The sequence below is a fragment of the Scleropages formosus genome, chromosome 15, assembly GCF_900964775.1.
Source record: "Scleropages formosus chromosome 15, fSclFor1.1, whole genome shotgun sequence".
NCBI classification, from domain to species: Eukaryota; Metazoa; Chordata; class Actinopteri; order Osteoglossiformes; family Osteoglossidae; genus Scleropages; species Scleropages formosus.
The window spans coordinates 22046203-22063338 of record NC_041820.1 but is presented as its reverse complement, the minus strand read 5'-3'; the positions used below and the strand labels follow the sequence as shown (position 1 = coordinate 22063338).

General features: G+C 45.0%; 1 protein-coding gene across 7 annotated transcripts in view; it reads left to right on the top strand.

Annotated features, from left to right (window-relative positions):
• Positions 1-17136, top strand: part of LOC108919534 (ryanodine receptor 3) — a 200030-nt gene that overhangs the window by 71972 nt on the left and 110922 nt on the right. For all 7 annotated transcript variants that reach the window (XM_029258294.1, XM_029258293.1, XM_029258295.1 and 4 more), the window contains 12 exons: positions 4023-4179; positions 5421-5585; positions 5966-6087; positions 6519-6699; positions 9585-9720; positions 10358-10453; positions 10971-11089; positions 12673-12806; positions 13024-13265; positions 13364-13556; positions 14456-14672; positions 14999-15103. In XM_029258294.1, coding sequence (XP_029114127.1) covers positions 4023-4179; positions 5421-5585; positions 5966-6087; positions 6519-6699; positions 9585-9720; positions 10358-10453; positions 10971-11089; positions 12673-12806; positions 13024-13265; positions 13364-13556; positions 14456-14672; positions 14999-15103 — 1867 coding nt within the window. The remainder of the gene's footprint in view (positions 1-4022; positions 4180-5420; positions 5586-5965; positions 6088-6518; positions 6700-9584; positions 9721-10357; positions 10454-10970; positions 11090-12672; positions 12807-13023; positions 13266-13363; positions 13557-14455; positions 14673-14998; positions 15104-17136) is intronic.

Here is a 17136-nt window from a genome sequence, read left to right as displayed (position 1 = left end):
AAGTTGAGAGATACCGTCTAGATATAGTCGGGCTCACTTCCACTCACAGCTTGGGTTCTGGAACCACTCTTCTCAATCAAGGGTGGACTCTCCACTATTCTGGTGTTGCCCAAGGTGAGAGGCGGCGGGCTGGTGTGGGCTTATTAATAGCCCCCCAGTTCAGCCGCCATGCGTTGGAGTCTACCCCGGTGAACGAGAGGGTCGTCTCCCTACGCCTTCGGGTCAGGGAACGGTCTCTCACTGTCGTTTGTGCTTATGCGCCTAGCGGCAGTGTAGAGTACCCGGCCTTTTTAGAGTCCCTGGGGGGCGTGCTGGAAAGCGCTCCCACTGGGGACTCTGTCGTTCTACTGGGGGACTTTAACGCCCACGTGGGCAGCGACAGTGATACCTGGAGGGGAGTGATTGGGAGGAATGGCCTCCCTGATCTGAACCCGAGCGGTGAGTTGTTATTGGATTTCTGTGCTAGTCGCGGTTTATCCATAATGAACACCATGTTCGTGCATAAGGGTGTCCATCAGTGCACTTGGCACCAGGACACCCTAGGTCGGAGGTCAATGATCGACTTTGTAGTCGTTTCTTCTATCTTCGGCCGTATGTCTTGGACACTCGGGTGAAGAGAGGGGCTGAGCTGTCAACTGATCACCACCTGGTGGTGAGTTGGATTCGATGGCGGGGGAAAAAGCTGGACAGACCTGGCAGGCCCAAACGCATAGTGAGGGTCTGTTGGGAACGTTTGGCGGAGGCCACTGTCAGAGAGGTCTTCAACTCCCACCTCCAACAGAGCTTCAACCAGGTCCCGAGGGAGGTGGGGGACATCGAGTCCGAATGGACTATGTTCCGCGCCTCCATTGTCGGGGCGGCGGTTCGGAGCTGCGGCCATAAGGTCTCCGGCGCCTGTCGTGGCGGCAATCCCCGAACACGGTGGTGGACACTGGAAGTAAGGGATGCCGTCAAGCTGAAGAAGGAGTTCTATCGGGCCTGGCTGGCTCATGGGACTCCTGAAGCAGCTGACAGGTACCGATGGGCCAAACGGAGTGCGGTGGAAGTGGTGCGCTGCTGACCTCAACTGAGGATGTCCTTGGGCGGTGGAAGGAGTACTTTGAGTATCTCCTCAATCCCTCCGACACGCCTTCCGTAGAGGAAGCTGAGGCCGGGGACTTGGAGGGGGACTCGTCCATTACCCTGGCTGAAGTTGCTGAGGTAGTCAAAAAACTCCTCGGTGGCAAGGCTCCGGGGGTGGATGAGATCCGCCCCGAGTTCCTCAAGTCTCTGGATGTTGTGGGGCTGTCTTGGCTGACACGCCTCTGCAGCATCGCGTGGAGTTCGGGAACGGTGCCTCTGGACTGGCAGACCGGGGTGGTGGTCCCTCTTTTTAAGAAGGGGGACCGGAGATTGTGTTCCAATTACAGGGGGATCACACTCCTTAGCCTCCCTGGGAAAGTCTATGCCAGGGTACTGGAAAGGAGAATCCGACCGATAGTCGAACCTCGGATTTAGGAGGAGCAATGCGGTTTTCGCCCTGGCCGTGGAACACTGGACCAGCTCTATACCCTCACTAGGGTGTTGGAGGGTTCATGGGAGTTTGCCCAACCAGTCCATATGTGTTTTGTGGACCTGGAGAAGGCATTCGACCGTGTCCCTCGTGGCATCCTATGGGGGGTACTCCAGGATTATGGGGTTCGGGGCTTGTTGCTACGGGCTGTTCGTTCCCTGTATGACCGGAGCAGGAGCTTGGTTCCCATTGCCGGCAGTAAGTCAGACCTGTTCCCGGTGCATGTTGGACTCCGCCAGGGCTGCCCTTTGTCACCGATTCTGTTCATTATCTTCATGGACAGAATTTCTAGGCGCAGCCAGGGAACGGAGGGTGTCTGTTTTGGTGGCCGCGAGATCTCGTCTCTGCTTTTTGCGGATGATGTGGTCCTGTTGGCTTCATCAGTTCAAGACTTGCAGCGTGCACTGGGGAGGTTTGCAGCCGAGTGCGAAGCGGCGGGGATGAGAATCAGCACCTCCAAATCCGAGGCCATGGTTCTCAGTCGGAAAAAGGTGGATTGCCCCCTCCGCGTTAGGGGGGAGTTGCTCCCTCAAGTGGAGGAGTTCAAGTATCTCGGGGTCTTGTTCACGAGTGAGGGAAAAATGGAGCGGCAGGTTGACGGACGGATCGGTGCGGCGTCCGCAGTAATGCGGTCATTGTACCGGTCTGTTGTGGTGAAGAGGGAGCTGAGTCGTAAAGCGAAGCTCTCAATTTACCGGTCGATCTACGTTCCTACCCTCACCTATGGTCATGAACTCTGGATCATGACCGAAAGAATGAGATCGCGGATACAAGCGGCAGAAATGAGTTTCCTCCGCAGAGTGGCTGGGCGCACCCTTAGGGATAGGGTGAGGAGCTCAGTCACCCGGGAGGAGCTCGGAGCAGAGCCGCTGCTCCTCCGCATCGAGAGAAGCCAGTTGAGGTGGCTCGGGCATCTGTTTCGGATGCCTCCTGGACACCTCCCTGGTGAGGTGTTCCGGGCTTGTCCCACTGGGAGGAGGCCTCGGGGCAGACCCAAGACACGTTGGAGAGACTATGTCTCCCGGCTGGCCTGGGAACGCCTTGGGGTTCCCCCAGAGGAACTGGAGGAGGTGTGCAGGGAGAGGGAAGTCTGGAGGACTCTGCTTGGACTGCTGCCCCCGCGACCCGGCCCCGGATAAAAGCGGAGGAAGATGAAGATGAAGATGAATGAAGATATATAAACAAATTCAGAATTTGATGCCTTCAACACACTCCAAAAAAGTTGGGACAGAATTTACCACTTTGTTACATCACTTTTCTTTTTAAAGACACTTTTTAATCATTTGGGAACTGTGGATACTAATTTTTGCAGTTTTGCAAGTGGAGCTTTTGCTCATTCTTGCTCGATACAAGACTTCAGCTGCTCAACAGTCCATGATTGTCATTGTCTGTGCCATACATTTTCAATTGGAGACACATCTGGACTGCTGGCAGGCCAGTCAAGCACATGCACTCTGTGTCCACCAAGCCACTTTGTTATACCATGTCCAGAATGAGGCCTGGCATTGTCTTGCTGAAATAACCATTGACTTCCCGGGAAAAGATGTTGCCTTGATGCCAGCGTACGTCTCTCTAAAATCCCAATATACGCCTCCACGTAAATGGTACCTTCACACATACGCAAGTCACCCATGCTGTGGGCACTGATGGACCCCCATACCATCACAGATGCTGACTTTTGCACCTTTTACTGCTAACAGTCTGGATGGTTCTTTTTGTCTTTGGCACAAAGAACTCAACATCCATTTTTCCCGAAAACAAGCTGAAACGTGGACTCATCTGACCACAGCGCACGTTTCCACGACCTTTCAGTCCATCTGAGATGAGTTCAGGCCCAGAGATCTCGGCAGCATTTCTGCATAGAACTGATGTATGCCTTCCTCCTTGCATAATAGAGTTTCAGGTTGCATTTCTGAATGCACCAGCGGACTGTGTTAAGTGACAATTCTAGACAGACCTAAATTCTTTGCAATCCTGCATTGAGAAATGTTCCTTTTGAACTGATTGACAGTCTCTCACAAAGTTTGGCACAAAGTGGTGAGCCATGACCCATCCTTGTCTGCAAAGACTGTGTCTTTTGGTAGATGGTTCTTTTAGACCCAATCATGATTCCCTCACCAGTTACCAATTCACCTGCTTATTGTGAAATCTTCCAAAACAGTGTTACTTGAATATTCTATAAACTTTCACTCTTATTTTGCCTCTGTCCCAACTTTTTTGGAGTGTATTGAAGGCATCAAATTCGAAATTTGCTTATATACAAAATACAGTCACGTTCGTCAGCCACAACATTAAAAGTCATTTCTTTGTACTCTTGTCAGTTAAATAAAGGTTCAAGAGAAAATACAAATTGCAGGTTTTTGCTTTTATTGCATTTTAGGAAACATCCCAACTTTTCTGGAAATGGGGTTTGTGCATGTGTCCTTGTCTACATGTGGGTTAATAACTGGTGGGTTGTTGCACTTCCCAGCTGGAGTGGGAGTCATATCCGCTGGGGACAGCCTTTCCGCTTGCGCCACCTCACCACGGGCCACTACCTGGCATGGACCGAAGACAAGGGGCTGGTGTTGCAGGATAGGGAAAAGTCTGACACAACCACCACTGCCTTCTGCTTCAGAGCCTCTAAGGTGGGTGCACTTTTGGAGCTTTCAAAAATACTGCTTTTCAGGAGGCAGCTGGTGGTATAGTGGTTGGAACCTCCACCTTTGGACCTGATTTGACTTCCCCAGGCATATAACTAGGCAAATCATTCTAAGAAGCTTAAAACTAAAGTTGCTTTACAGAAAAACATCAGCTAAATTAATAAATGTAAATATTTCAGTGTGAGCAAAGGTTAAAATTCTGCCAACCAGTAACTGAATAGCTCTTTGAATGGTTTGATGCAGAACTGAGAGTTCAGAATGGTGGGATCTATGATAAACTGTTTCCTTACAGGTGAATAGACCTACAACTCATTTTATAATTTACATTTATTCATTTAGCTGGTACTTTTCTCCAAGTTGACTTACGCTGTTAATCAATCTACAGTTCTTTACCCATCTATACAGCTGGGTAATTTTACTGGAACAATTTTAGGGCAAGTACCTTGCTCAAGGGTACTACAACCAGAGGTGTGATTCAAACCTATGACCTTTGGGGCCAAAGGCAGCAGGTTTAATCACTATGCTATCAGCTTCCTGCATAATCAGCAACAATATGTTTTAAATGCTGCTCATTGAAAAAGAAAGGAAAAGGACTATATAGATATTTTTCTGCTCTTGTTGGATTTGTCACTTCACCTGGAGTTGTAAACCATACCGAATTATTAAATGAATAGAGGTGAAACTTCTTTAGGGAGTTAATTCAGCATCACTGAAAACTGGAACCTGCTACCAAACCCAGGCACATCCCCCCGCAGTCAACCTCATTAAGAAGTCCCCATGGCAGTACTTCTCACATCCTTCACTGAGTTTTTCCTCAGCAAACTTTCTGGCCCTTGGTACTCCCCTTATAAATGCAGATTGACATTCAGGAAGTTACTACTGCTCCTATTTTTGGTTATTATGGAACACAGTAAAAACAATGATGAGTGTAACAGTGGTTCAACCAGTCTACCTTGGGGTACACTCTTTCATGGTGGACCTTTCAGTCTTCAGCTGGAATTATAGGCCATCAAGGACAAAGTGATAACACTACTAGCTGCATTTTAACCACTCTAATTTTCATGCCAATGAGTTAATTTACTTTCTCCGAAAATGGGTCGGAGACAGCCATCAAACGTGGTTTAAACAATGCTGCGTATGTCTGGAGCATGTCAACCTCAAAGAATCTTCTGTCAAGTGCTGCTGAAAGAACCACGGGTCTGTATGGTTGTGTTTCTCCTTTTTAGGAAAAGGTGGAGTCCAGTCCCAAACGGGATATTGAGGGTATGGGGGTGGCGGAGATTAAGTATGGCGACTCGATCTGCTTCGTCATGCACGTGGCCACAGGGCTGTGGCTGTCCTACCAGGCACCTGATGTAAAATCTGCTCGGCTGGGCCCTCTGAAGAGAAGGGTGAGCCTGTAGTCTCATGTCTCTAAAAGCTTTGTGGAGGAAAAATTCTTTTTCACCATCGTGGGAGTTCTGGATAATCACAGTCAGATCTTTCCAGATTATGACAGTTCAGTCAAACAGCTGTGTGACAGTTTCACTGAAATATCAGTGTTTGAGTATGATTAAATGAGTCTGAGTAGATATTTGCTTAACTACTGGAAAACCCCATGGGACCTTTGGCACAGTCCACTCTCAGTAGAATGAAACCCAGGTCCTGCAGCATCCACTGATGGAACATGTGTTCGAGAGACCATCAACAGATGGGAATCAGATAGCTCAAGATTTTAGCCCTACTCTCAGATGTTCTTGTGTTCATTCATGTCCCCCTGTGGTCCTGCCAGGCCTGTCTCCACTCGGAGGGCCACATGGATGACGGGCTGACACTGCAGCGCTGCCAGCATGAGGAATCACGGGCAGCGCGTATCATCCGCAACACCACCGGGCTCTTCAACCACTTCATCAGGTATGCATCGCCTCTTCCTTCCATCAGTCCTCCAGGGGACCTGCTGTGTCCACACTGTGTGATCAGCTTGGACTGGTGCTTGCAGCTCTGTTGCTTTGCTTCGGAAAATCCAGTTCCAAATTCACTTCTTCGGGTGACCTGAAGTACTCCATCAGGTGGAATAAAACCAGCAAGTGAACACAGGGAACAGTCTCTTACATGTTCAACAATTACTTATCTCTAAGAGAATATGTTTGGGGTGGCCACTGTAACGGGGTGATACTACTATGGGGTGCTTTCCTTTGTAGTCATTATGTCCCCCCTTTTTAGAGCAGAACTGCAGCAGTGCTGCACTAGCTAATATCCTCAGGGAAATCTGTGCTGCAGTCCTGTGCTGGAATTTTCTTTTGAATGTGTTTGGGGTCCTCATTCTTGTGTCCCATTTCTACCAGAGACCTTGACAGTCTGAGTGGGAAGAACCGTGTGACGGTCACCCTGCCAATTGAGGAGGTCTTGCAGACTCTGAATGACCTCATCACCTACTTCCAGCTCCCTGATGCTGAGCTGGAGCATGAGGAGAAGCAGATCAAGCTACGCTCGCTCAAGAACCGCCAGAACCTCTTCAAACAGGAAGTAAGTGCAGTCAAGAGAGGAAGACACCTTTCTTTCAACCAGTGGAAGAACACACACAGCATGAGATGGGCACGTTGTGAAATAGATGGTCATCTTGGAGGAGAGCTTCTCCTGTCTGTTCTGTCCAGGTGGTGTTTGTGTTGCTTTGGCAAACTGTCTGAGGCCAGATTTGAAACTATGAAACTGGGTCAAAATTGGGAAGGACGACAAAAATTTTAAAATATGTTCCTTTTTGAATTAACAGCAGAACAGCACTGGGACACAGTAGCACAGAGCAGAAACAGTACAGTGAGACATTTCAAATACATTCACAAATGTAAAACTAGGAAAAATGTTACAGTACTTCACAAGTGTGATCACATAGCACTATTTCAGAACTCATTTGAACCGTCAGTCAGATCAAATATCCATGTGGAAGAAATTTAAATACTTTGGTCACCCTCATATTTACAGAAGGATCTTCAGATGTTGACCACATGACTGTTATTTGAACTGTTACTTTCTCACTTGTTTTTGGCAATTTTAGTAAGTGGTGATTTCAAACAGTACAGGTAGTTCCACTGCTGCTAAAACAATATTTTAAAGTGGGAACAGATTTCTTTAGAGCAGTTTATTTGATGCAGCATAACTTTTTACAGTGGTCTCATAAATATGTCAACAGTTCTTAAATAGTAAGTCAGTAGTGTCATTGTCTAACCTCCTGTGTTAGAGTTTGCAACCCCCCTATTTTTTTATATATGTACTGTATATAGGCGTGTGTGCGTGTGGGTATGTATACACCGGTCAGCCAAAACATTAAAAGCACCTGCCAAATATTGTGTAGGTCCCCCTTGTTCTGCCAAAACAGACATGGACTCCACAAGACCTCTGAAGGTATCCTGTGGTATCTGGCAGCCAGACATTAGCAGCAGATCCTTTAAGTACTGTAAGTTGCAAGGCGGGGTTTCCAAGGATCGAACTTGTTTTTCCAACACATCCCACAGATGCTCAATGGGATTGAGGTCTGGGGATTTTGGAGGCCAAGTCAACACCTTGAACTCTTTGTCATATTCCTCAAACCATTTCCACATAATTTTTGCAGTGTGTTAGGGCCATTGCCATCAGGGAATACCGTTGCCATGAAGGGGTGTACGTGGTCTGCAACAGTCTTTAGGTAGGTGGTACATGTCAAAGTAGCATCCACATGAATGCCAGGACCCAAGGTTTCCCAGCAGAACACTGCCCAGAACATCACACTGCCTCTGCTGGCTTTCCTTCTTCCCATAGTGCATCCTGCTCCCATCTCTTCCCCAGGAAAACAATGCACACACACCCAGCCACATGACCTAAAAGAAAATGTGATTCATCAGACCAGGCCACCTTCTTTCATTGTTCTATAATCCAGTTCTGATGCTCACGTGCCCATTGTAGGTGTTTTTAGCGGTGGGCAGGGGTCAGCATGAACACTGTGACCAGTTTGTGGCTACGCAGCCCTATATGCAGCAAGCTGCGATGCACTGTGTGTTCTGACACCATTCTGTCATGACCAGTATTAAGGTTTCCAACAATTGTGCTACAGTAGTTCTTCTGTGGGATCAGACCAGACGGGCTAGCCTTTGCTCCCCATGTACATCAGTGAGCCTTGGGTGCCCATGACCCTGTTACTGGTTCACTGGTTGCCCTTCCTTGGACCACTTTTGGTAGGTACTAACCGCTGCATACTGGGAACACCCCAGAGATGCTTTGACCCAGTCGTGTAGCCATCACAATTTGGCCCTTGTCAAAGTCTCTCAGATCCTTACACTTAGCCATTTTTCTTGCTGTCTTATATATCCCACCCCTTGACAGGTGACACTGTAACATTTACATTTACATATTTTCATTAAGCAGACACTTTTGTCCAAAGCGACATACATTCAGCAAAAATACAATTTGTGCATTACATTAAGAGAAAGAGACATGGCTGCAGACATGTGACTCTTAAGTGAACCTAATTTGTTACCTTCCACTTGGTGCACTGATGTTTATCACTCGAGTAGGTGCATAAAATGCAGAATAGATGAATCCTGATAACCTCCTACCAATATTTTTTTTTTACAAGAGAATCAATGATATTCACTCTACTTGTCAGTAGTTTAATGTTGTGGCTGATAGGTAAACTCATTCTTCTGCTGAGACTTTTTTAAATTATATAGTGCCAGTTCTGTTTCTCATGAATAGAGTAATGTGTGGCTTTGTTGCCATGATATTCAACTGTGATATGCACATACTATGCCATGATATTGCACAATACTGAGTTGTTTGTGCAGCATATCCCTAAATTGAATTCTACATGGAATAAATGTATGGAATAAAGTGTTTTAATGTGAACTTCAGCTGTAATTTCTGCTGACTGTAATTTGGTGATCTTCACATTGGTGCACTTTCATTTGAGTATTTTCAGAAGACTGATTGCTCAGCTACACTGTAAGTATTGTACTAAAGGTGCCAGCTAGCTTTAGTGAGTCCAGTGCTCTTTTACTGTGTCCGCCACACACTATTGATCTACACGGAAACTCATTGCTTGTGAAAGCTTGGACCTTTCCATTTATTTAGATTAATATTCATCTGTGAAGCTTATTTTTCTCTCCCTTCTCGTCATTTATTAGCAGCAATTTTTTTATTGCTAGTAGCTGACATGCAGCTCTAATTGAACATTGTAAATCACCTGCAGTCTGATCATTTTTCCCCATGTCCCTCCAGCTCAGCAGCTTTTTGAAAATGTTCTGTGCTCATTCTTGTGGTGACTCTGAGTTTGTTCTTTCTCTGGGGTTATCCTCTCACTTAATGCATGGAAGCAATGGGAGTGTGTGGGAATTACTGGAGTGGGGCGCAGGACCTCTGAGGCTGACTGCAGTGTGTTTCAGGGCATGCTGACCCTGGTGTCCAGCTGTATCGACCGCCTGAGTGTGTACAACAGTGCAGCCCACTTTGGGGAGTGCGCTGGAGATGAGGCTGGTGCTGCCTGGAAGGAGATACTCAACCTTCTGTACGAGCTTCTGGGTAAGAAGGTCCTGCTGAGCCTACCCGCTCCCGCATTCCCACACTCAGTTGTTGCTGGGGGTGCTCGGTGCTAGTACAGAAGATTGGAGCCCCCCAGTTCTGCTTACTCTTTTATGTCAGTCTCCAGCTTACCTTCTTCTCTTCCTGCTGACAATTCCTCCTCTAAATAGGAGGGAAGTTAATTTAATGTGATTTATCACCGCCCATGGTGATTTCCCTGTATTAACTCTAAAACTACAGGATTTGAGCCTTAATGATTGTCTGCCTGTTGGAGACTTCCAATGGCCATGCTGTGTTGTACACCACATGATGTCCTTTGTGTACAACTCACATAAGGTCCCTTCCACTGGCACAGTGTATTAAAGTGTAGGAGTTATCTATCACATTGTCTTTCCTCAGTTTTTTGCTATTCTCAGTAATTGATCTGCTAATTAATATACATGAAGGGCAATAACAGGATACTGTTCTCCCCTTCAGAGAAGGTAGGTTTTTTGAGCCGCCATTTGTATGCCCTTGAGCTGGACATCCATATCTCGTGGCATGAGGACGAGAAAAACCCCAGGCTAAAGTTAAAGGACAGCCAGAGAAAAAGTGATCTTCTGTGCCTTCCTCAGCATTTCATCTTTGTCTTGTTCAGCTGCCCTGATCCAGGGGAACCGCAACAACTGCACCCAGTTCTCCCAAAACCTGGACTGGCTGGTCAGCAAGCTGGAGAGACTGGAGTCGTCCTCAGGTATCGCCAAGCTCCTTCTACCACCCCTCGTTCTTGGTTTCAGGCCCTGCTTCAACTCAAAAGGGTTAAAGGTGCTGAGAAAGGAGGCACCAATCAGAGATTTTTATCAGGGCCATAAGTGCCTGTGGCAGCGTCTCCCAGATCCCCCCCTAAACGTTACCCCGGGTCACCCCTAGTGTGATCTTCTGCCAACCAGTGAGGCCAAATGGTGCCAGGTCACACAGCAGATTCTTCAGCAAGTTTACATTTACATTTATTTATTTATAAGACACTTTTCTCCAAAACAACATACATCTCAGCGAAAATTCAATTTGTGCAGTTCCATGAGGACTTTAGAAAGCATAAGAAGATTGGAAGCTTAGACCATTTTTTTATTAAACCAGTCATTACCCTAGTCACATTTGGCTCATTGAGGATTTTGGGAACATTTGTCCGATTAGCTGCTCAGTGCTCGGTCTCCCTCAGGTGGAAAAAGCCTTTTTTTTTTCATATTTCAATGCCTCTTTTGACTATGCAGGAATCCTTGAGGTTCTCCACTGCATCTTAATTGAGAGTCCAGAAGCCCTGAATATCATCCAGAGAGGCCACATCAAGTCCATCATCTCACTGTTGTATAAACACGGCCGCAACCACAAGGTGAGGCACAGTTGGTTCGCATGGTTGCTCACCACATGGTAAATACCCAGGGTTGTAGCTCCAGAGGTGTGGCAAGAGGGGACTTGGGACTGTGATATTAATATTGTCGTGGCTCGATTTGTGCATGCACATAGTTTGTCACTCTTAAATGGGATTCTGATGGAAGCTTTTTATAAAAAAAACCCCAATTTGGGGTATTGTCTTTAAATAGATGATTTTGCCATGGTTGTGGAGTAATCTTTATGATTGACTATGCAGTGATAATGTGCAGTAGTAGAGGTTAGACAACAACTGATTCTGTAGCAAAGATGGTGGTAATCCTGATATCATGCACACCAATATTTTTAACATGATTTTGCTAAGACCGCTGAACCACAAGTAATGCTGTATTGTTTATGTTGTGTGGTTGAAAAGGGTTTGTACAGAATGTATGTATGTAAACTTTGTGTATATGAGGGAGAGAGAGAGAAATTTGACCATATGTTTATGCAGAATGTGGCTTTACTAGCAAAGTGGAAGTGACAGTCACTCAAGCTGCAGGCAGTGGATTCTCCTTCCACTGCACTGGACAATGGAGAATGGCTCACGTAGAGTGCTACTCTTCTATGATTTTCATTCAAGAGTTCAGTTTACACAGCAGTGGAAATAGACTAAAATGAGAACTGGTCTTCCCCAAAGATAAGCTCATTTGACTTTGTGAAGAGTTTTGTGTAATATGCTTACTTTGCCTTGCGGGGCATTTTTTTTTACATTACAAGGACAGATCACTGTGCAGTCTTCTAGACAGTTGTGGTTTAGCTCATGCTGCATTAAATTCTCAAAAACCTTTAGACCTTGTTTGCTACTTTCGCCTTTTATAATCTGTGATCATCATCCAAACCTTGTTGAGTTGCTTGGTGGGCTTCTTTTGCATTGTTTTCATTGATTTCTTATGTTATTACTGTTCTGTTTTCTGTTTATTAATACATCAATGCTGAGTATCATACATATCAGTGTTTTGTTTGTGAGCAGTTACGTGAACAATATGCAATAGCAATGAACGCTAAATGAGTGGAGGTAGACAGCCATACAGTACTATAGACTAAATATTGAAGGGAAACTGCTGTATTTCACCGTGTTATGATAACTGATGTTAATTATTGAAGTAACTGTCCAACTTAATGGAATTTGGTGATATTTTAGATTGACATTTATTCATTTAGCTGATGGTTTTATCCAAAGCAACTTAAAATTGTTTATCCATTTTTTTACAGCTGGATAATTTTTTTATTTTTTGTGGAGCAATTTAGGGCAAATATATTGCTCAAGAGTACTACGGCAAGAAATTAAACTTGCAACCTTTGGGTCCAAAGGCAGTAGTTCCAACCAGTACGCTACCAGCTGTCCCAGCATAATTAGCATCATTGGATACTACTTTTAGAGCTCAGTAATACATAAAAATTTTTACCATTGAAACCATTGGTAATTATGTCTTCAGTTTATAAGAATTCACCTCATGAAGGATTTTGTCAAGAACAAATTACCTTCATAATGAGGGAGACTGTATTCTGCTCTCTTTGTCATGGTCCCTGACTGTTCTTTAGATTCTGGACGTGCTCTGTTCCCTCTGTGTTTGCAATGGCGTGGCTGTGCGGGCCAACCAAAACCTGATCTGTGATCACCTGCTCCCCAAGAGAGACCTGCTTCTCCAAACACGGCTGGTCAATGATGTCCAGAGGTAACAGCACCCAGAGCCTAAATTTATTCATCTGTATCTGTATAAATCTGTTCCACCTGGCTTCCAGTCACGAAACTGCTCTGAACTGCTGTCAGACATTGCATGCATTTGATTTATTTCCGTGGTGCTGATATCTATAGGACAACCTTTTGGAATTTTGAGAAACTAGACAAATTAGGTATGTGATTGGGTCTGGCTATGTGTTTCCTCTCTTCAGCATGAGGCCCAATATCTTCCTGGGTGTGAGCGAGGGTTCAGCCCAGTACAAAAAGTGGTACTACGAGCTGATGATTGACCAGGTGGACCCCTTCCTGACCAGTGAGCCTTCCCACCTTCGCGTGGGTTGGGCCAACACCAAGGGGTATGCCCCTTACCCAGGGGGTGGAGAGGGCTGGGGGGGTAACGGTGTTGGGGATGACCTCTACTCATATGGCTTTGATGGCCTGCACCTGTGGTCTGGTGAGTTTCCTCTTCCTTCCCTTTTTACTGGTACATAGTCAGTATTTAGGGCACATGGACAAAACCGCACAATATTTTTAATATCATCTACTGCACAGGGCGTGTCCCACGGGCGGTGGCCTCCATCAACCAACACCTGCTGACCTCGGATGATGTGGTGAGTTGCTGCCTGGACTTAGGTGCTCCCAGCATCTCCTTCCGCATCAATGGACAGCCCGTGCAGGGCATGTTTGAGAACTTCAACACCGATGGCCTCTTCTTCCCCGTTGTCAGCTTCTCTGCCGGAGTCAAGTATGTGGCCCACACACTCACCTTCTCACTCATGTCTGTCACACACTCTGACATATTTGTACAAATGCATACACATATTCATGCATATAGACATTTGTACAAACATAAAAACATGCTGAAAAATGTGTCTGCTCAACTGATTTCAAGCCTGATCCAGTGTGGGTTTCTAGATGTCAAAGAATTGTATTGAAACTGAATAACAAGAAAAGTAGAAAAACAACACTGAGCTATTTATATTGGCTCAGTCTGGACACAGGTGGTAGGATGTTTCCTCATTGGTGTTGCTATGGTTACTTCAGATTAGCAATTTCTGGCTCTAGTGAGCTAACATGGAACATGTGATCAGCCTTGTTTTTCCAGCTTGTGTTATCCATGCGCTATGTTTTAATCAAAATTTTCCCTTCTAATTTGACCTCTTAGCGTTACATTTCAATAAAATGATAAGTCTTTGTTAACATAATTCTTCACCTTACAGGGGACTACAGTGTACATAGTGCACGTAGACGGTGTTACCTCATAGCTTTCTCATAGTTTGATTATGGCATTTGTGTTGAATATGTGTTCAACTGTTTTTTTAGCTCAGGAAGGGATTAGCAAGTGATGTCACGGGTCTCTGCTGCCTCAGCTCTCAAAAACGGGGCACAGAATGGTGTGCCTTGCATCTATCCTTAATAATTGATTGTTACACTCAGCATGGAACCAGCAGATGTCAGAAATGTTGTTTGCGTCATGATCGTGGGGGCATCATCCTTGTCAGAATGACATTTCATCTCCAGATGACAGGTTTAGGTCTGTGACAGGTTATGGGTAAAGGAGCCCCATGTGCCTTGCATTGAAGTAAAAGAATCTTGCTTGAGTGACTGCCTGTGACATGGGGGGGATGGTTTGGATCTTGGCAGGGTGCGTTTTCTGTTGGGTGGTCGCCATGGCGACTTCAAATTCCTGCCCCCTTCGGGCTATGCGCCATGCTATGAGGCCCTGCTGCCCAAGGAGAAAATGCGGGTGGAGCCGGTGAAGGAGTACAAGCGTGACCAGGATGGAGTCAGGGACCTGCTGGGCACTACCCAGTTCATGTCCCAGGCCTCCTTCATCCCTACACCTGTGGAAACCAGTCAGGTAAACCACATTGTACCTTACTGCGGGTCTTTGGATTTATAAACATCCTATTAGTTATAAGACACTGCTTCTCTGCTTTACTGCACCGTATATTTATTCATTTACTTTATGGATTTAATTCTGTTTTCATTACACTGCAGATCAGTTTGCACATAATTGTGTGCCGTGGTGAAAAAGATTAATTTACAGGATGCAGTAAATCCACTGAGTTCTAAGTATGACACAGCAGCTTTTCTGTGATGGAGGAATAGTAATTGACTGTGTCCAATGATGTGGTTAACAGGAGTGCTGTTTTTAACTCACCCTGCTCTCCCCTGCTCTTTCAGATTGTTATGCCTCCACACCTGGAGAAAGTCCGAGACAAACTAGCTGAGAACATTCATGAGCTCTGGGCTATGAACAAAATCGAGCTTGGCTGGTCGTATGGCAAGGTAGGTGCATTCTGAAACACTGCTAGAAGCTGCTGCACTGTTGTTTAGGCACAAACTGGAAACAAGTACAGTCCTTCCCTACCTTACGAAGCTAATGCATTTCTGAAAAAAAACCTTACTTCGGTGAATTTCTGTAAACCGAAGAAGTAACAAACATTAGTTTCAATGGCAAAAAGTTTTATGCATCCCCAAGCCACAATGTTGACACCAGTTTTTGCTAAAATATCCCCAAATCACATTAAAGTAGACAATTACGTCAATATTTAACATTAGTTGTCATAACAATGTAATAAGGCAGTTTCCCTTCATTAATTAATCTGTAATACTGTATGGCTGTCTACCTGCACTTGTTCAGCTCTTTTATAGCTTTTACATACCATACACATATACAATCAAAAAAAATTCATACATATGATATTCAGTGTTTGTTTATTAATGTTTGAGACAAAATAGGGCAGGATACACAATAAAAATCACCGAAAACAATGATAATGAATTTGTACTCCTGGTTGATCAAGTTGACAAGGTTTGGACAGACCAAATGGGAGCCACGATTACTGAGATTATACAGTAACAGAAGAAACTAGTAAACAACCATAATGCAGCATGTGCCAGACTACTATAACTGTGAAAAAGACAACATGGTGGCCCTGGTCTTGTATCGCTCAGCTGTCAGGATGAGCGCAAAATCCAAATTCGGTCTGTGTAAATGTGAAGAAATGCCCCGCAAGCCAAAGGCAGTGGTATTAAATGAAACCGTTCAAAACCTCATGTTCTTACAGTCATTTCAGGGATAACTGTACTATTAAACATGACCTCCCATTTTATAGGACACGGTACCCTCAGCACAACAGAAGGAGAAGGTCATAGGGCCTCTAACGTACTCCTATTATAAATGTCATCCCAATGACTCAAAAATCAGTGTTAACTTACTGCATGCCATATTTGTTCCCAAACAATACTGATTAAAATTGCAAAACCAGATATCATGTTTTAGGCTCCAGCGGCCTTATGCCCTGTGTTGCCGGGTAGGCTCCGGTTCCCCGTGACCCCGTATGGGACAAGCGGTTCAGAAAAATGTGTATTTAAAGGTGATCTTGTAATGAAGCAACAAAGGAAAAATCAAGCTTTTTCAGTGGGACACAAGTTCAGCAGTTTGAACTGTGGGTAAATTAATTCTAACCTAATATTGTTTGTCACCATTCAAGCAACAAATGTCTGTACATCATGTTGCTTTCTCTTTTATAATTTGCGGTTCAAATTAAACAGCGGGTAAGTGGAAACAAAATACCATTCTCTGTCATGGCATTACCATCTTTCATTTTAGACATGGTAGTTAGTTGCTTGTAGTTTGCTGCCTTACCTTGGTTTCTTTCTCTGTTTATTACGTGTCACACAAAAAGTAGGTTAAATTAATCTCAAGACTGGTCAGAGTATAAAGCTGAAGATGTCATCCTGTGGCAACAATCTGCATACATAGTGGTAATGTCCCAACGATTTTGGCTCCACCACAATAACTCTGTCACTTCCTTCCCCAGTTATTTTGACTCAACCACAGTAATTGTTACTTTTTTCCAGCCATTTTGGCTCCTACACAGTAACTGTGTCACCTCCTTCCCCAAGTCATTTTTGCATCACCGCAGTAACCGTGTCACTTCCTTCCCCAGTCATTTTGGCTCTGCTGCAAATTGGCAGCTGTATTTGTTGTTTGGCAGGCCAAAACAATGGGTTCACTCTCTGTCACAATAACAGTATAGTTTAAAAATCTGGGAAGGTAAACCATACCTGTGTATCAATTTCTCTTCAGTTCCAGTTCTCTTGTCCACCCTTGACCTCAGCCATCGTGACCATATTTTTGACTCACGGAAGGGCTTTTATGTATGGAATGACTTCACCCATAGCACAATCTGCCTTCCAAGATCTTCACAGATAAATTAATTGGAATATAAGACATTCTATTACACTAAGGTTACACATCCCTGTTCAGTAAAAGAGCATTTTTGACCCATATCTGTTACCAATTTAATTGTTTC